The sequence below is a fragment of the Alosa alosa genome, chromosome 3 (genome assembly GCF_017589495.1).
Source record: "Alosa alosa isolate M-15738 ecotype Scorff River chromosome 3, AALO_Geno_1.1, whole genome shotgun sequence".
In the NCBI taxonomy this organism is placed as follows: domain Eukaryota; kingdom Metazoa; phylum Chordata; class Actinopteri; order Clupeiformes; family Clupeidae; genus Alosa; species Alosa alosa.
In genome coordinates, this window is record NC_063191.1 from 5,543,943 (window position 1) to 5,563,418 (window position 19,476).

The 19,476-nt window shown below is 40.1% G+C and overlaps 1 protein-coding gene and 1 long non-coding RNA gene across 4 annotated transcripts in view; both read right to left on the reverse strand.

Annotated features, from left to right (window-relative positions):
• Positions 1 to 941: 941 nt before the first annotated feature.
• The window catches only part of LOC125291711 (major histocompatibility complex class I-related gene protein-like), a 35,084-nt gene continuing 16,549 nt past the window's right edge, over positions 942 to 19,476 (reverse strand). Inside the window, exons 1-6 of one of the 3 annotated variants that reach the window (XM_048238553.1) lie at positions 8,140 to 8,427; positions 3,382 to 3,642; positions 2,902 to 3,174; positions 2,167 to 2,424; positions 1,853 to 2,078; positions 942 to 1,763 (exon numbers count right to left, since the gene is read on the reverse strand). In XM_048238553.1, the coding sequence (XP_048094510.1) occupies positions 1,751 to 1,763; positions 1,853 to 2,078; positions 2,167 to 2,424; positions 2,902 to 3,174; positions 3,382 to 3,642; positions 8,140 to 8,191 (1,083 nt within the window). In that variant the 5' untranslated portion in view covers positions 8,192 to 8,427 and the 3' untranslated portion in view covers positions 942 to 1,750. Of the gene's footprint in view, positions 1,764 to 1,852; positions 2,079 to 2,166; positions 2,425 to 2,901; positions 3,175 to 3,381; positions 3,643 to 8,139; positions 8,428 to 19,476 lie in introns of those variants that run through there. The other 2 variants (XM_048238552.1, XM_048238554.1) reach the window with 2 other exon arrangements.
• LOC125291753 lies at positions 14,811 to 19,379 on the reverse strand. Its single transcript, XR_007193057.1, has 4 exons — positions 19,114 to 19,379; positions 15,566 to 15,826; positions 15,190 to 15,391; positions 14,811 to 15,101 (listed from the first exon to the last, which is right to left on the reverse strand). It is a non-coding gene; the product is annotated as an uncharacterized LOC125291753 (long non-coding RNA).

The following is a 19,476-nucleotide window of genomic DNA, read 5'->3' on the forward strand; positions in this document are numbered from 1 at the left end:
TCAACCCTTAACCAAACATAAATCGCATTTAGAAACAGGATGTGGGTTATCGTGGGTCGGAGTCTGCAGTTGTTGAAAGAATGTGTGCTGTTTGTTTCATGTACAGAAAGAAGCACAATAACACTTGTCAACTCAGGGTGTATCTTTGAAATTGGGCCCAGAGCAACCCACAATGCGATCAAATTGATACCTATGATATTGTAATTAATGGAACAGTGCCCTGCCTGGATAACTTGGTGCGTGCGTAACGTGTGCGTGTGTGTTTACTATTGTTCTCCTGTCAATAGGTGGACATCCACATCACGACACAGCCTCCATCAGGGGATTGGGTGCACTTTGTCATTGAGCTGACCAATAGCAGCGGCTGCATCTCTTACATCATCCCTGAGCGCAAGCACCTGGGTATCTGGGTTTACCCAGTCAAGAGGGTCAGGTGGTGGCCATTACATTGATACTTGATTGACAAGTAGGTTTCCCTTATTTTCCAATAATTACCAGTACAGTACATTACACCTTACTGAACAGTGATCCAAAATAGAATCGATGAGTGAATATCTTTATTGTCATTACAAGGAAATTTGAAAGTGCATACCTTTTTTTTTTTTTTTTTTTTTTTAAAAGCTTATCAAAATATTAATAAAACATACAGGGCCTCTAAAAATAATTAAAAAATTAAGAAGAAATAATCATAAATTAAAACTCTAAAAGGAAAAAGGATGTAAAGTGTGTTTCTGTGTCCTGCTCGCGCAAAATCCACTCAGACAAATAGAACAAGTTATTCATATGTAAGATGTGTGACTGTTTGTCACACGTGATCCATTCACACAGGACGCCAATCCCTATGTGTTTGTTATTCATTGGCTCTCTATCTACGTATATATATATATATATATATATATATTTAAATTAGATTAGATTCAACTTTATTGTCATTGTGCAGAGTACAAGTACAGAGACAACAAAATTAAGTTAATGTCTAACCAGAAGTGCAAAAAAGCAGAAAAGTGCAATGTGAACAGTATAGACAAGTGGTGCAGTACAAACAGTAAACATTATAAACAGTATTTGACATATTGCAGTAGGCAGTAGTATACAGTTAAGCAAGTAATATGGTTTAAAGATATCTGCAGTGCATTAACAATAACGTTATATGAGCAGAATAAATATGGATATGCAGCATGAATACATGCTGTCCAAAGCATAGTGACACATATGACAAGCATGCTAATATCAGCTGAGATTTCCAAAAAGGCCACTGACCACTTGCAACTGAACATGTGCAACTGACCACTTGTAACTGACCATGTGCAACTGATGGTCAGTTGCATAGGTAGTTAGCAGAAGCAAATGAGCAAGGTCAGCAAACAAGCAAACAAGGCATGTCACATGATGACTGGTGGGTGGGTAAGAGTGATACATCTCACATTACCAACAGAGGAAGAGTGAGCTGGGCTCCTACTGAATACAGTTATGAAACACGTGAAGTGATTGCACCTCAGTGGACATTCCCTTGCACACTCAGTGGACGTCTAACACCAGAAGGCATGGGATATCCAGTACACTGAAATACTCAGGTTGCCATTTTGACTGTATTTTGTTAATGCTATCACACATGTTTTCCCCCTCAGATATGGAAGGGTTCAGTTTTTGAGTTGAATCTGAAGATGAGCTGCCATCAATTTGATATATTTTCCTTTTCTATGAAAGGGTTCAGGCTTCATAAGTTCAAGCTGAAGATGAGGATCAGTCATCAGTTGGGGAACCTGTATGTGAAAATTAGTAATCAGTAATAATGACAAGTCAGTAAGATACAATGCTGTTTTGCTAAAACACAGAACACAAAACACCTCACTTTATTAGAGCTGGCACTGCCGCCAGCACCGTCGCCAGCGCCGCCAGCACCGTGGCCACCGCCGCCGAAACCGCCGCCCCCTCCGCCACCGTCGCCACCTCCTTCACATGCAGTCCCAACACATGGCAACCAATCATTACCCCAAGACACATCATGTAACATGTAACAGTCACAATGACTGGTGGAACAGTCCCAATCACAGTATTCTGGCGAGGTGATGGGTTATCTGTGAAAACAGAGTTTACAGTTACGGTCTTCTGCTCTCAATGGATACAGTGTTAATGAATTCACATTTGACACAAAGTTAATCTTACCAAAGACAACAGTCTTGTTGAAAGTCTCACAACGATATGTTTTGCTGTTGTCCATTGTGGTCTTAACCTGGACTCTCATCTGAACTGTTCCATCTCCATTGGGACGTGGTCCAGTCTGATGAACTCCATGATCAAGAGGAACCCCATCTTTAGTTAACTGGATGCTGACTCCTGATAGGCTGTAGTCTGTCACATGACACTGCAAATATGAGACAGTTCCTCCTGGGATGGGTTTGCCAAAGATATGAAGCTCCAAACCTACAATAAAAGGTGGAGAAGTTTTTAAACGCTGTCGGGGTAAAAGCTGTACTGTGTTGCTGAACGGTCCAAAAACAGTAGTTGTCATTTCCTCATCTGCAAATATACACAGTTACCTAATCAAAACATGGACTAACATATACACTCAATTACAGCACTCAATATAGCAAGACCCCCATGACTTCATTCAATAGCAGGTTACCAGACAACTGCTAACTGCTACTGCTAACCAATAGTTCTGTCTGAATCAATCAAGCATGCATCACACCAAACCAATTATAGTAAAATGCAATAATGAAACTCACTCTAGCTTACTGTACATGCAAGCATGAAAATATCCAGTGCTAAGTGACTGAAGGTGATTAAAAGCCAGATCAGCTCTGACCCCTGGAATCTGATTGGTTTAGATCATTAGTTTTCACATCCTGGACCAGGCCACCCAAACAATTTGTCATGTTTCAGATTGCTGGAATTTACCTGTGTGTGCACCATCACTGGGCCTTCCTGCTTGCTTCATCTTCAAGATGTGGGCCTTGTCACACAAACTATTGCCAAAATATTTGTAAGCGTGATTCATATGGTACTCTCCATCCCACTCTGTTGCTAAAGGGTTGGCCTCATCGATCTGAGCCGTCCATTTTAGAGCATCGGGGTCAAAGGTCAGGAAGTCCTCACCATTCACACCCCACTTTTCAAAGACAAACTTTCCTGTGCTGTTGCTTATACAACCTTGACATCTTTGAAGAATATCTGTAATGATTTTAAAAATAATGTTTTTTTTTAATTTTTTTATTATTTTCTGTTCTATAGCATTTTAAATAAATCAAAATAAACATTTATTAATAAAATTATTGATTGCCAAATGGCTAACACTACTAATATAATGTTATATTTATTCCTTTGTGTGCAGATTTCGATTTATTTATTTATTTGTTTGTTTATTTAAATACAACCCACCTGCTGAAACAGTGATAGTCTGGTTTATCTTCTCAAATGAAGCAAAGTGCTCATGACGTTGATATTTACACTGCTCATGTCTTTCCTCCAGTTCCTCTTGGGTGAATGCATTTGTTACCCAGTGCTGTCTTGGCTGGTCTCTCAGTGTTGGGCTGCTACAGGTAAATATCACATGTCCATTGAACAGAGTTGTCTGCTGAAACTGCAGATTACCACCTGGGCCATGATGCACTGTGTACTGGACCTCAAGTGTGTCAACATCTGGGGGTTGGGAGTACAAGGAAAAAACACACATACGTAAGAGTAACGTTTGGCAGATTCCAGAACAGGCCACATTTTGTCAGACCTTTGGGTAACTTAAAAAATATACTGTAAAAAAATAGAACTTGCCTTTTGTTCTGCCAAATAAGGTTTGTAAGTAAATATAAGGGCAATTCCATGCAAAACTGTCTATAACAGCAATTAAATACCATGGCATTGTGTTGCCGTTATGGATGTGACAGTTTTGTGTATAATTGCCCTTAACTCAAATAATCAGAAAGTCTTTGCTTAAGTTACTTCAACTTATAAAAATAAGGGTAACACTTTATTTTAATGTGTCACTGTTACAGTGTACTTACCTAATTAGGTACAGTGGTACAACCTGTGTAACAACATGTACTATCAGGTACTGTCATTGTACTTACATAATGTATTAGTGAGTACCTACATATAGTTGTTACATTGTAATACTGAGTGCTTTTACAAAACTTTGCCAATTTGCCTAAATTTTCATCAGAGGCAAAGAGCTGACCTGAGACCTGCTGGATGGGGTAAATCGGGTCATGATAGATGATATACAAAGCATGCTTAGCTCCAGTCAAGGCCTCATTGTCTTCAGTGTACATGTAACAGCTGTGCTGCTACAACCTTGTTACTCTTTGATACAGTGGAATAAACTGGAACAGGTCTTGTCTTGGAACAGGTCTACTAATTCACATGTACTGTGTGGTGTAACAGCAGACACGTTTCAACGCATCAATTACAGGATGTATATATGTAGATGTAAGTACTTAACTGGTACACTTTATTTTAATGGGTTTATTCCACTGTATCAAAAGAGTAATAAATGTGTACCAACACAGTTGATACATGTACTACAGTATGTAGGGTAATGGCAGACATGTTCCAAGACACCAATGACACAACATACATGTAATATGTAATTGTAAGTACTTAACTGGTACACTTCATTTTAATGGGTTTATGCCACTGTATCAAAGAGCAAAGAGCAACACTGTATCAAAGAGCAATAGTACATATATCAACACAGTTGATATATGTACTATGTAGTGAATTAGTAGACCTGTTCCAAGACATCGAAGACATAACATACATGTCATATGTACATGTAAGTAATTAACTGGTACACTTAATAGGTTTATTCCACTGTATCAAAGAGTAACAAGGTTGTAGCAGCACAGCTGTTACATGTACTGAAGACAATGAGGCCTTGACTGGAGCTAAGAATGCTTTGTATATCAAATCTATCATGACCAGATTTACCTCATCCAGCAGGTCTCAGGTCAGCTCTTTGCCTCTGATGAAAATTTAGGCAAATTGGCAAAGTTTTGTAAAAGCACTCAGTATTACAATGTAACAACTATATGTAGGTACCCACAAATACATAATGCAAGTACAATGATAGTACCTGATAGTACATGTTGTTACACAGGTTGTACCACTGTACCTAATTAGGTAGGTACACTGTAACAGCGACACATTAAAATAAAGTGTTACCAAAATGGGTATGCAATTTCTTCTAAGTTTCATGAGTTAACAGAACGTAAAAAGAAATCGTCTGATTTTACTTAAAAAAGAAAGTCAACCTAGGTCCGTGTAACGCTTTGCAGTGCTTTGTTCTATTTGCTCCGTCCATCTGATCCAAATAAAAAATGTGTTCAATGATCCAATTTTCAATTTTTTTAACTGGTCAGCAAATAGATAATTGCTGCTATTTTCTAAATGTGTCATTAGTCGTGCAAGACAAAGAAAAAAACAGAAACTGGATTGGAAATAAAAGTAAAATTCAGCTAATATTGGATTTTTGCCTTTTTTACCGTTTTTGTTGGGCTGAACCACAAGCGTGTGTGTGTGTGTGTGTGTGGGGTGGAGTGATCTGATACATATTGGCGTGAGGTGTTGGTGATCACATTTTATCAGCGGATGTAGAGATGGAGGGCTATCAAACACAGTTCAGCTTGCATCAAGGTACCAAGCGATTGATGATGTCACCTCGAGATCAGAACTTCAGATGCAGAGGGAGACATTGCTGTGTCCTGACGGTGACCGTAATTTGTTCAAGGAAGAGTTGTTCCTGGACCAACATTCTAAAGACGGTCCTGGACCAACAACTCTTTAACCAATCACAGCCTTGTGATGTCATCAATGTGAGCCTTCTGCTTCTCCCATTGCGATTTTGAAATTTCCCTCCAGAAACAACCAGTTGGTCAACGTAACTTGTATCTCAATACAGGTAGGTCCTTGCATATTTGTGTGTAAAATAGTTGTAAAATAAATCTGAACATCTGCACCTTAGATTTTATTTTATTTTCGTTTTAGCTGACTTGGTTCTGTGTTTGTCTAATGTTAGCTGCCAGGCTAGGGACCATGCATTTACTGTAATACATTAGCTTCCTAATAGGTAATTCAGTGGCTATGCATCTTTTAAATAACTTATTTCGAAGGGATACAGTAGTTGAAGTAGCTTTGAAGCTCATTTAGCAATCTTGGTGCCGCTGTTATTCTTGCAAATGTTAGAGGCTAGGCTAGGGAACATGCATTTATGCTACCAAATTAGCTTGCTAATAGGTAGGTGCAGCATGCAACTATGTGAAGTGCCAAGCCGGTGTAATGTTAGTTCACTGGCTAAGGTGCACACTTTTGGACTACTAATGTAGCTTGGTAATAGGCTAAAGCAGTCGCTTTTGTTTGTACATGGTCCTGGAGCGACGTTTGTCATGTTGCTCCAGGACCGTCTTTACAATGTTGGTCCAGGATCCACATTGTCATGTTTGTCCAGGACCGTCTTTACAATGTGGGTCCAGGACCCACATTGTCATGTTTGTCCAGGACTGTCATTACAATGTTGGTCCAGGACCATCTTTAAAATGTTGGTCCAGCACCGTCTTTACAATGTTAATCCTGGACCAACATCGCCATCCTGGACCAACATGGTGATGTCACTCCTGGAAAATGTACAACAAAAGTGACCGCTTTAGCCTATTACCAAGAAGGGACCCAATAGTTGAAATAGCTTTGAAGCTAATTTAGCAATCTTGTTGCCATGGTAATTTGTGCTAATGTTAGCTGCTAGGCTAGATAAAATACAAAAAAAATAGCTTGCTAATAGGCAATACAAATCTGCCAGTTGTCGTTATAGTCCATTATAGGGAAGTTTTTCCAGGTCCATCACAGTAAAGCTAGTCCAGGTCCATCACAGGGAAGTTTGTCAAGGTCCATCACAAGGAAGTTGGTCCAGGTCTATCACAGTGAAGCTGGTCCAGGCCCATCATAAGGAAGTTGGTTCAGGTCCATCACAGTGAAGCTAGTTCAGGTCCATCACAGGGAAGTTGGTCCAGGTCCATCACAGTGAAGCTGGTTCAGGTCCATCATAAGGAAGTTGGTCCAGGTCCATCACAGTGAAGCTGGTTCAGGTCTTTACATATGCTGTAAAATCGAACTTTCTCAAAACACATCCGAATGACATGATTTGGATGTCAACTCAACGTATGTACTCCCAATCATCCGTAAATTGATCTAAAGTGCATTTTACTCCGGATAATTCCTTTAAAGTTATAAATCCCATCTCATCCCACACTCAACAACTACCAACTTAAGCCCTCCTTACATTGAAAGACTTTGCAAAGATTTGGAAAAGATTTTTGAAAGACTCAGTCTCAGACCCTCTCACATCTAAAGACAAGTGATAGAGTTGTTGAGTCACAGACTAGTCACAGACTATGATTTTGCGACAACTAGGGATCATGCAGGGTCATTATTTACAAGACTGCTACTAGATTCCTTTAAATTCTTTCCATTGTGCACTACATATCAACAGCAACTCATATGATAGCCTACTCATGAAAGTAATTTTTTCGTGTTTCTGCAGCATGGTGAAAACAGACCAAAATCGTACAATGTAAGGCCGCCATTAGATGTGAGGACATTATAATTGATAAGAACTCAAATACACTCAGATTTGGCATATTTGGCTACCACGTAAGATGCATCACAGTTAGCAACTATGCTTTTGGGAAACGCAGCCCAGAACAAGGAGATGCAGTGGGGACCAGTACAGCTGTTTCCTCTGTAAAGACCTGAGTTATTTTCAGACACTGAATCTCTTTGACTAATTTTATGTTGAGTTTTGAACTCACAACTTTTCTGGATACAGCATGCTTGCCCAGCTCATTAACTACTACACTACCAACGCCCACAACATGATGCAAATGCACACAAGCAAAGACGGACAAGAAGAGACATGAAGATTTAAATACACATGGGCTAACTAGGATCAGGACACAGGTGAACACAAACTGAAATGAATAACTTTTGAACCTACAACTGTTTTAAGATTGTAAATGACAAACAATTATGCCATTTCAAAACTATTGTATTTAGATGCTGGGACATAATAATTGATAAGAAATGTGAAATGTCTAATCAGACCATACAAACATGAAAACTTTAGAACACACACTAACACACACATTGTACCTGAACCCTTTGAGAAAGGAATGGAGATCAGTAGACTTAAACAAATCCACATTGCAGTTGCAGATGAGTCCGACCCTTAACAGAGGAACATGTCTTGTCTTCTTCTGCATTTGTTGCTTCAGATAAACTCGGCTTGTTTAACACATTTGTAATCCAGTTATTCCATCAAGACAGTTGGATTGATATGCTATAAGCTGTAAGAACATAAGAGCAGATATCACATGTTGTTATTACTAGACTACTCTATGCTGCTGTTATTCTATGCTGCTGACTGGATTCAGGAAGTGAAAGCAGTAGCATGTTCAAAACAAGACCTTTAAAGGGAAACAGTCACGTGTAAAAATCAGAAGTGTAATGTTTAGAGGGGTAGCTTGTAGAAGGAGGAGTGTCCTTTTCTACTCTGGGCTCGTGTGACGGCACAGTGATCCGGGTTTCATTGGCTGATATGAGCAAGGCCTTTGACAGAGTGAACCACCACTGATGCATAATGTTACTAGGTAGATCATTATCTACTAGGGTTTGCATTCATGTCAATAGCATAGAAAACATTGAGTGTTTTCAAACAGAGAACAGAAAATAAATCTTGACTCCAATCTCACATAATCACAAACATTATAATTTCATCAATCATAATAATATCAACCACCGAGTCTTAAACTCATGCAAACTTTCTTATATAATCTATAGGGATTCTGGCAATCACGTAGGCATAAATTACATTTAGAAACAGCCATGAGATCAACCCTCAGGTCAACCCATCAGTCAAGTTTCATTGGCCAATCATCTTATTTTTTTCACACTATCATGTTACTAGGTAGATCACTGTCTACTGGGTTTTGACAGAGACATGCTCAACCCTTAACCAAACATAAATCGCATTTAGAAATCGGTCTGTGTCTGCAGTTGCTGAAAGGATGTGTGCTGTTTGTCCCCTGTACAGAAAGAAGCAATGGGTTAACACTTGTTAACTCTGTGTGTGTCTTTGAAATAGAGATCAGAGCCCAGGTTTCACAACAAGGGTGACCAATGAGAGAGGAGTCTGCTCAAGGAGCCTATAACAGGCCTATGCTTAATATATATGAATGGTTAAATATTGTATTAGCATTGACATTTCGTTTGTTTCTCAGTAAATAATTGAAGTTTATGTGATAAACCATAGCACAAATTGAGGGTGGGTGGTTGGGACTGACAGCATTCTCAGCGAATCACCCACCACACCAAGGAAATAGAAAGGTAAACATTGTTTTGTTTGTTTTTTATTCTTGAGAAGAATATACTTTCCATACAACAGTAGGAAAGAAAGCTGCATACCACTCATCAGCCACTAGAGTGCAGCAGTAGGCAGCTTGACACAGTGTGAGGCCTAAAGGAGAATGGATAGTGTATTAGCCCTTACAAACCAAGGCTAGTATTACATTATAACATCTTTATTCTTATGGATAGAATATGGCAATTCCATGGAAAATTAAAATTTTTGTAACATCCATAACGGCAATAAAATATGATGGTATAGTATGATGTGAATGATTACATGAAATTTGAGGATTTGCTATTTTTGGCTGAAGAATGTAAATGAGAAAAAATGCACAAAAAATGAATGCTATCATTCACATCATACAAATACCAAGGCATTTCACTGGCGTTATGGATGTGACAAAAAGTCAATTTTCCGTGGAATTGCCCAATAACATTATAACATCCCACCTCTTGTAACTTTCACCTCAGGTGGCTTTAAACACCATGTCCTATTCTGTACACCTGACTACCATATGCATTTGTCATGTATACAGACCTTACTGTCCTGTATTTGACCCAAGGCAGATGGGTCAGGCCCTTGAGTCGTGGATCTGCTTGAGGTTTCTTCCTATATGTATCTCCAATTCTAGGGAGTTTTTCCCCCCTGTTACCCATGGGCCTTCTTTTCTTTTCTCTCTCTTTTCTTTTTCTCTGATTGCCTACATTCTGTAAAGCGCCATGATACATGTGTAATGTTTTGGCGCTCCATAAGCACAATTAAATTGAAATTGAAATTGAACATACTCCTGCAGTAAAATTGTACAGTCATCAAGAGCATGCAAAATCCCCCTGGATAACTGCTGTCATCATGACAGACTAATGACGTAAGTTCAGGTATTGTAGCAATGGCCAGTCCATTAGACATTGATCTCTAATTCACCACTGATGCGGACATGAAAATAACTCCCGCTCTTCCTGCTTCTGATGTTCCTAGTCATGGGCGGCCGTGTCAAGTGGCGTCCCCTCTGGAGCCAAGACGCCGGTCACACAGACTGGCTTCCCCAGCTCCTTCACGGGCATCCAATAGCTTGCCTGGTTCTAATAACAGCGAAAGCCGCCGCACGACCCGAAGAAAGAGAGCTACTCCATCGCCGCGGACCATCTCTTTGATTAAAGCAGAGTTGGATGCGCATGGGATCGGTTTCCCTCGTTCCGCAAGGAAAGCAGAACTACTTCGCCTTCTCCAACAATCAGTCTCTCTTTCCACTCCTACTATAGCCGATCAACCGAGCACCAGCGCCTCCCCCCCTGCTCACCGTTTCTGCGGCCTCTTTCTCTTTCCAGCTAATCAACCCTCCCCACTTTTCTCTTTGTCAACCCAGGGTGCTGCGCAACCTCCTCTCCCTTCCCCCGTAGCGACCGCATTGCTACCCTTTCCCTTCCCCCATCATCTCCCCATCATCTCCCGCCGGCGAGAACCGCGTTCGAGCCCACGTTTTTTCCCCAGCCCTCTTTCCCTGGATTGGTGCCACAACCCTATCCCATCTCGGTATCTCCTCAGCCTTTTCCCCCTGCTCACACTCAGTCAAGCCAGTAACCCATATACTGACTATCCCCATGTTTCTGTTTCCCATATGGGTTTGACAGAGGCCAGCGCCTCTCTCCGTTTGCCCGCTTACACTCTGGACTCAGCAGCGTATATACCTCCTCCACAGCACGCCCCCGCTAACGAGCCTCCTCCAGTGTCTCCTACACTGAGGAATCAAATTTTGTCAGGTGCAGACATCGATATGTCTTCCCTTCTATCGTCTCTGCCGAATCTATACCAAACTATCACTCTAATATCAGATCAAATATCTCTGATCTGAGAAAGCGCACTTTGCGCTCTCCCGTTGAATTTGTTTCGCCTGGTCCTGGCTATAGGGTCTCTCATCTTTAAAGGAGAATTCCGGTGTGATATTGACCTAAAGTGTATTGAAACATGATACCGAGTGTGAACGTATGTCTCATAGCCCATCTCGGCTTGTCCCCTGCACTCCAAAATCTGGCGCTACTTAGCTACTGGAAGAAACTGGAATCCATGCATTTCCACTGAATTATTTTTGGAATCTGATCCCTTATCATACCTGTTCATTCTTACTCGTTGCTCGACTTATTGTGACTAAATTCAAGATGGCTGCAAACGCTAAACTTTGTGAAGATACAGTCTGTATAAATCGGAATTCTCCTTTAACACATTTTTTGGGGTGTATTGCTGCATGACTCCTGCATGACTTAGTTGACTCCTGCACGATCGCGCTATTCACTTCAGGACCCTGGCCAGAGACTTCACCAAACATGTTTTTGCAAATAACCGACAGCCAGACATCGCCAAACATGCTTTTCTATTACGCTATTATATCTTTTGCAAATTAAGGAATGTGAACTAGTGAATGGGGCATAATTTGATATGGCACACAGGACTGAAAACCAAAACAAAGAAAACAAAAAAAGAAATGTCACTCAATGTATTTTGTTTTTATTATTATTATTATTATTATTATTATTATTATTATTATTATTATTATTTTGTTTGCCACACCAATAGAACTTGAAAGTTGTTACGAGAAGCTATTTATTCAAGTCCTATTCGCCCTGTTGGGATTTCAATAATTACTGGAGGACAATACATTATCCCTTATGTAACAGGTCCTAAGGGCTGTCTAAAGGCTAATTTGAGGGAAAAGTATGAAAGTGATGATTACTTTCACACATAAACTCAGTACATTAATTCAAGCCTAATTTTGGTGATATTTGAAGGAAGGAAAAAATGCTTCTTTATTGACCTTTAGACATTACATCTGCAGAAGAAACCAATGAAAAAGTACAGCCCAAGCCACAAGAAAGAGCCACATTGTGCCTGTAAGCTGTATCTGTTTTCAGGCAAATTGTTCATTGTAGGCAACAAGACAAAAAGAACATGGATCAATTGAAGAGTGTAAATCATAATTTAAAGAAGCACTATGCAACAATTTTAGCAAAAATTGCCTTAATTATGCAAATTGAGAGTCGTTCTGATGGTTCTGGGTCGTTTGGTGGGTGCTTCGTCTCCTCCTATTGCTTCTCCGCGGAAAAAACGAATATGCAACTTTCTGTTCCCGGTCTGAGGAAATCCGGATGTGACTCAGCGGAAGTATCCAATCGCGCCTCAAAAATGGAGTCAGATTGTAGTTTCGAAGAAGACTGCAAAACGGACGTCGACTTGGCTTTGTTGCTGTTGAAATTGTAAGTAACCTACCCTTGAGTGAACTTCGTTTTTGTAATGTGGTTTGATAGTCTCTTGAACAATGTGTTTGCTTGACCATTTTATTGTGAGCCCTGTATGTGTTTAGCTTGTTTTCTTGATGGCTAGCTTGCTAGCTAGTGGGGGTTTAGCGTAGCAGTCACTTGCTACCGAAGCTGCAGAGGGAGCTGTGTCGTGAAAAATGCTAGCCCAAATCCGGCGTAAACCCAGAAACAGCGAAGGAATAACCAGACCTGCATAGTGCTTCTTTAAAAATAAATAAATAATGATATGGGAGTTTGTTGCATTTTTCCTTATCAACACAGCGGTTTGATAGGGCCCCCCAAAGCATTAATCTCACATATGACAAGCATGCTAATATCAGTACAGCTGAGATTTCCAAAAAAGGCCACTGACCATGTGCATAGTTAGTTAGCAGAATCAAATGAGCAAGGTCAGCAAACAAGGCATGTCACATGATGACTGGTGGGTGGGTAAGAGTGATAAGTATCACATTACCAACAGAGGAACAGTGAGCTGGGCTCCTACTGAATTCAGTTATAAAACATGTGAAGTGTTTGCACCTCAGTGGACATTCCCTTGCACACTCAGTGGACGTCTAACTCCAGGTTGTGTCTTGGCCATTTTCCAAACCTATCCAGTACACTGAAATACTCAGGGTCTGGCCACAGACAATGTAATGGCCCAACTCGAAGGGCGGCAACAAGCATGCATTTAAAAATCTCACTGCACGCAATTGGATAACACTAGACATGTTTACTCTGTATGATTTCGGACATCGACGCAATTGGATAACACTACGAACAATGTTTACTGTCCTCCAACGTTGCAGCACTGTCTTCATCAGTTTAGCTGGTTCCCAGGGATTCAAGGGGGGAAAGTAATGTGCACAGTGGCGTAACTATAGTAGGTGCAACAAGTGCAGTCGCACCAGGGCCCGTGACCTCCCGGGGCCCGTCGCTACCCCCGCCCTGCCTCCTTTTTCTTTAGAACTTCACCATTAAGAATCAAACTATCAAATAAAAACGGCTAAATCAAATTACCATCTTTCTTTGTCGTCATACTGTTTCGCCAGAGTATCTTTCTTTCTACTGAGATGCAGCAAGGATTTCTGGGTAGGCTAAGTGATTTGTTGTGATTTTTTGAATGGATGGTGGCTGCACATTTCAGTCATCGTTCCGACCAAAATGCCCTTCAAACACGAGAGCGGCTGCAAGAAGCGGCAGGAGCGTAAAGAGCGTAAAGAGCGTAAAGAGCAAGGTGCTCTCATGTTGTTTCTGACATTGCCTGTGACTGTGGCAACAGCTGAGCGATCTTTTTCCAAACTCAAACTTATTAAGACCTACTTAAGGAGCAGCATGGGGCAGGAGAGGCTCAGTGGGTTAGCTATCCTGTCCATTTAAAATACGAGAGCCAGCATGAAATATTGGGAACATCGTTGACGATTTCGCACAACGAAAGGCTCGTAAGATGGCCTTCTTCTAATGGCCTAATTCACGCATATTGGGGATTGTATGCATATGAATGATTTTATTTGGTTTCTGCACGGTTAAATAAGTTAGGCTACATTAAGTTTTGTTTCTGCGCAGTGCGAGTTTAAGCAAGCAATCTACGCTTGCAGTTTCAGCAGAGGGTTGAAGAGGCGCATTGAGTGTTCCCATAATTCCATGCGAGTTGATGTTAATGCAGTAATATTAGATTACCCTGGCCTGCAGGCTGTTAATAAAATTATTTTTAATGTTTTCACATGTAATGGATCCTATGTAGTCGTGTGTTTTTTTTATTTGAAATTGTAATCTGTAACTACTAAACTACTTCGGTGCCTCAGGCCCTTTGCTTAAACAATTGAAGTCACCCTTAATGTGTATCAGAGCTAATTCATCCTGGGCCAGAGTATGTCGGTATGGGGCCCTCGTAGCGCTCTCGCACCTGGGCCCACCATCGGTTTGTTACGCCACTGAACGTGCATCATTGCTCATTGCCAGAGTGTCTCGCAGAGACAATTCCATTGTGCTCTCGCGAGAACTCTGGATTTCCAGGGTAGAAGGGTTCAGTCTTTGAGTTGAATCTGAAGATGAGCTGCCATCAGTTTCATATATCACATTTTATTTTTATTTTTCATATTTCTGTGAAAGGGTTCAGGCTTTATTAATTGAATAATTCTGGAGACGAGAATCAGTCATCAGTTGGGGAACCCGTATGTAAAAATTAGTAATCAGTAATAGTCAGTAAGACACAAAGACGCAAACACAGAACACAAAACACCTTAGACGAGTGTAACTGCCTCCGCCTCTGGTGCTGCCACCGCGTCACCTCACCTTCCTCACACGCAGCACCAACATAAGGCAACCAATTATTATCCCAAAAATCACAATGTTACATACAGCAGTCCCAATGACAAGTGCAAGAGCCCAAATCATATTCAAGTGAGTTGATGGGTCATCTGTGAAAACAGAGTTTACAGTTAAGGTCTTCTACTTTTAATGGACACAGTGTTAATGAATTCACATTTGACACAAAGTTGATCTTACCAAAGACAACAATCTTGTTGAAAGTCTCACTGTGAACTTCACATCGATATATTCGTATATATAGTATAGTATACATGTATAGCCGTCCATTTAAGAGCATCAGGGTCAAAAGTCAGGAAGTCCTCACCATTCACACCCCACTTATCAAAGGCAATCTGTCCTGAGCTGTTGCTTATACAACCTTGACGTATTTGAAGAATATCTGTAATGGTTTAAAAACAATGCATGTTTGTTTTATTCTTTTCTGTTCTATGAGTAAATCAAAATAAACAACTATGAATAAAATGCTTAATTGCCAAATTGCTAAAAGTACTAATGTAATGTAATTTGTATTCCTATCTGCAGATTTATTTGTTTGTTTATTTATACGACCCACCTGCTGAAACAGTGATAGTCTGCTTTATCTTCTCAAATTAAGCAAAGTGATCATTACACTGACTTGCACACTGCTCATGTCTTTCCTCCAGTTCCTCTTGGGTGAATGCGTGTGTTACCCAGTCCTGTTGTGGTTGATCTCTCAGTGTTGGCCTGCTACAGGTAAATATCACGTGTCCATTGAACAGAGTTGTCTGCTGAAACTGCGGCTTGCCACCTGGACCATGAATCACTGTGTACTGAACCTCAAGTGTGTCAACATCTGGGGGGTGGGAGTACAAGGAAAACAAACATACGTAAGAGTAACGTTTGGCAGATTCCATAACCGTGTGAGAAGGCCACACAACAAACAGTTCCAGAACAGGCCACGTTGTGTCAGAGCTTTGGGTAACCTCTGTAACTAGCCCATTCCTATGCAGGGGCAAATCAGCTGAACCAGTTCAGACCAATATCTATATGGATTATCGATTACATATATATTTATGTGTAGCAGGGGGGTCCAGAGTTAACACAGCCCCATTACGCTGGTCCTACTAACACCTGAACACTGCTGCTTTGCCGACCGCTGTATCGCTACACTGTCTTTTGGGCAAGTTACTGGAAATTAGAAATTAGTTACAGTTACTAGTTACTTCTTTCAAAAGTAATTAAATTACTTTACCAATTACTGTATATCAAAAGTAATTAGTTACTAGACAAAGTTACTTTTGAGTTTCATGTCTTCTTTTAAAATGTCAGTGTGAACAGTCACACACACAAACATAAACATGTTTTGTACGTGTGTATCACGTTTTAAAACTGTACAAATTATTTGTAACTGTAAAAATGATCCTTACAAGTAATTGTCAAAAATACAAATATGCCCTACACTTACAAATCTATTCTACGGGTACGGATCGGTTTTACAGTTACAAATCATCCTTGTTAAAAATATTTTACCATTACAAAAATATTCTACAATTACAATATTCTACGCACAAAAAGTTGTCCTACAGTTACAAATCTTTTCTGCAAGTGCACAGACTTTTGCACCACCTTAGGGATGAGAAGCGTCTCATATGTATTGTGTGTGAAAAGCCTTTCTGTATCTGTCTTACTTACAGTGCCCAGCACAAAGCCAGCCTTCCTTATGATCTTATTCAGTTTCTTAGTGTCCCTGGCTGTAATGCTACTGCTCCAACAGATGGCAAATTGCACTTACAACAGCACTCTGTTAAAACATCTGCAACGTGCCGCATTCCTGCATACTGTATAAACTGCAATGAATTCCTCAACAACTGCAATTTTGAGGTAAGATAAGACTTTATTGATCCCACAGCTGGGAAATTTACTTGTCACAATAGCCCAGTAGTATTTAAATAGCCCAGTAGTATTTAAATTGACACTTAAAAATCTGACAATATTTCAATATGCAATTGCTAAATCTGTTTCAGTTTCACATATCAAATGTTGGGCTGTGTATTTTTGCAATTGCTTAAAAAAATCTTCTACTATTGCACAGTACAGTGTGTGAGTGATTGCATGCACGCACACACACTCGTGCAAACACACACACACTTTTTGAGGTTTTCACACTCTTTTCTATGACTATGTTCTTGATGGGAGTGTTTTTTTGTTCAAATGTGTCTGTTAACAGATATCACTTATTTCCTTAGATATCTAGCCTCGTGAGACCATCCTGATCTCGCGAAATTCAGGGTTTCACAGGGTTCATGTCACATACAAATGGTAAGTTAAAACATATTAACGTTAGTCACGTTACCTAACTTAATTGTATGTTAAACGAAGGCATTAGAAGAACACTTTGTTCATCTAATTGGTTGATTTGGCCCGTCGATAACCAACAAAGGTGGTGATAGACAGATGGTTTATCCAATCGGCTAACCAGTATTTCCGCCCCTTCCCAAAAGTTCTTCAATGAAAAGTTCCCAGATGGATATGCGGAGCAAATCCATCTGGCGGAGTCAGGTTATTAGATATCAGTGAGACGGGTTTTGTTGTTGCTAGACAGCAGCCCAAGAGCGATGTCATTATAGTCACATGTAACAGTGTCTGAGAATGTTGTACGTGACATCTGTCAGGCCATATATGAGAAAACAAGACCTTTAAAGTTTAAAGGGAAACAGTCACGTGTAAAAATCAGAAGCATACGTGACAATTGTCAGACAGTCAGACAAGGAGAGGCAGTGGGGACCAGTACAGCTGTTTCCTGTGTAGAGACCTGATATGTTTTCAGGCAAGTTTTTTTTTGTGACTAATTTTCTGTGATATAGAAATACCTAGAGTAGTAAAACTCAAATTAAACATTGTTTGAATATGTATATTTGCCGTGTAGTCACAATAATGTTTGTTCTATGCACGTGAAACTTGAAGTTGAAATCCATGGGCCCCCTTATATTAATTATTGTAAATGTCATACGGGGTAAGTGGTGGTCTTTTAGCAGCTACAGTCTGTGACAATGTGATCCAACCTGCATTGTGCTGTCCTGTGATTTAGGTTTAGAATTGTAAACTCTAGGTGCACATAGGCTCTTTTATGTCATTTATCTTCCCATTTTGTCTTTTGGTTTTCATAGACATGCATGTTTCATTTGCTTGTTTGTTTCCTTATTGAAATGAGTTTTAGAAATTAAAGGCTGATTTAAGCAGCAGCTCAATATGTCTTATAATGATTGTAAACGTATGTCTTGTTATGTGTTTCTTAAAGAGTAGGACCTAAATGCACATTTACATTACATTTATTAATTTAGCAGACACTTTTATCCAAAGCAACTTACATAATGTCAATTATATCACTTAGGGCCACTTAGCTGGGAATTGAACCCACAACTTTTTTGGCTACAGCCTGCCTGCCCAGCTCATTAACTACTACACTACCAACGCCCACAACAATGCAAATGCACACAAACAAAGAACAAAGCACTCAAATAAAGACCAGACATGAGGGTTTAATACACATTCCTAACTAGGATCAGGACACAGGTGAACACAATGACCCAATAATCAGGGAACAGAAAATCAGGTGAAGGGCAACAGAATACAGGGATAAGGGGCAACAGAGATAAGGGACAACAAGAATAAGGGGCAACAGGGATAAGGAACAGAAGCACATGACCAGGATAAACAAAGGAGCACATGGCTCGGGACACAGGAAGTAAACAAAGGAGCACATGGCTCGGGACACAGGAAGTAAACAAAGGAGCACATGGCACACAATGTAAACAAAGGAGCACATGGCACACAAGGTAAACAAAGGAGCACATGGCACACAAGGTAAACAAAGGAGCACATGGCACACAAGGTAAACAAAGGAGACAGAAACAGGACAAAACCCTGCAGTAGTAGTATTTTTGGTGAGTCAATTTAAATCAGCTGACTTTATCCATAAATGGAAATGAGGAAATACCCTGATTTAAGATTGTAACAAACCATTATGCCATTTCAAAACTATGGGATTTATAGGACATAATAATTGATAAGAAATGTGAAATGTCTAAACAGACCATACAAACATGAATACTCTAGAACACACACTAATACACACTGTACCTGAACCCTTTGAGAAAGGAATGGAGATCAGTAGACCTGAATAAATCCACACTGCAGTTGCAGATGAGCCTGAGCCTTCAAAGAGGAACATCATGTCTTCTTTTGTGTTTGCTGCTCAGATCAGGTCAGCTCGTTTAAGAAATGTGCATGTAATCCAATTATTCCTTCAATACTGACAGTTAGATTGATATGCTATAAGCTGTAAGAACATAAGAGCAGATATCACATGTTGTTATTACTAGACTAGTATATGCTGTTACTCTATGCTGCTGACTGGATTCGCAAAGTGAAAGCAGTAGCATGTTCAAAACAAGACCTTTAAAGTTTAAAGGGAAACAGTCACGTGTAAAAATACGTGACAAC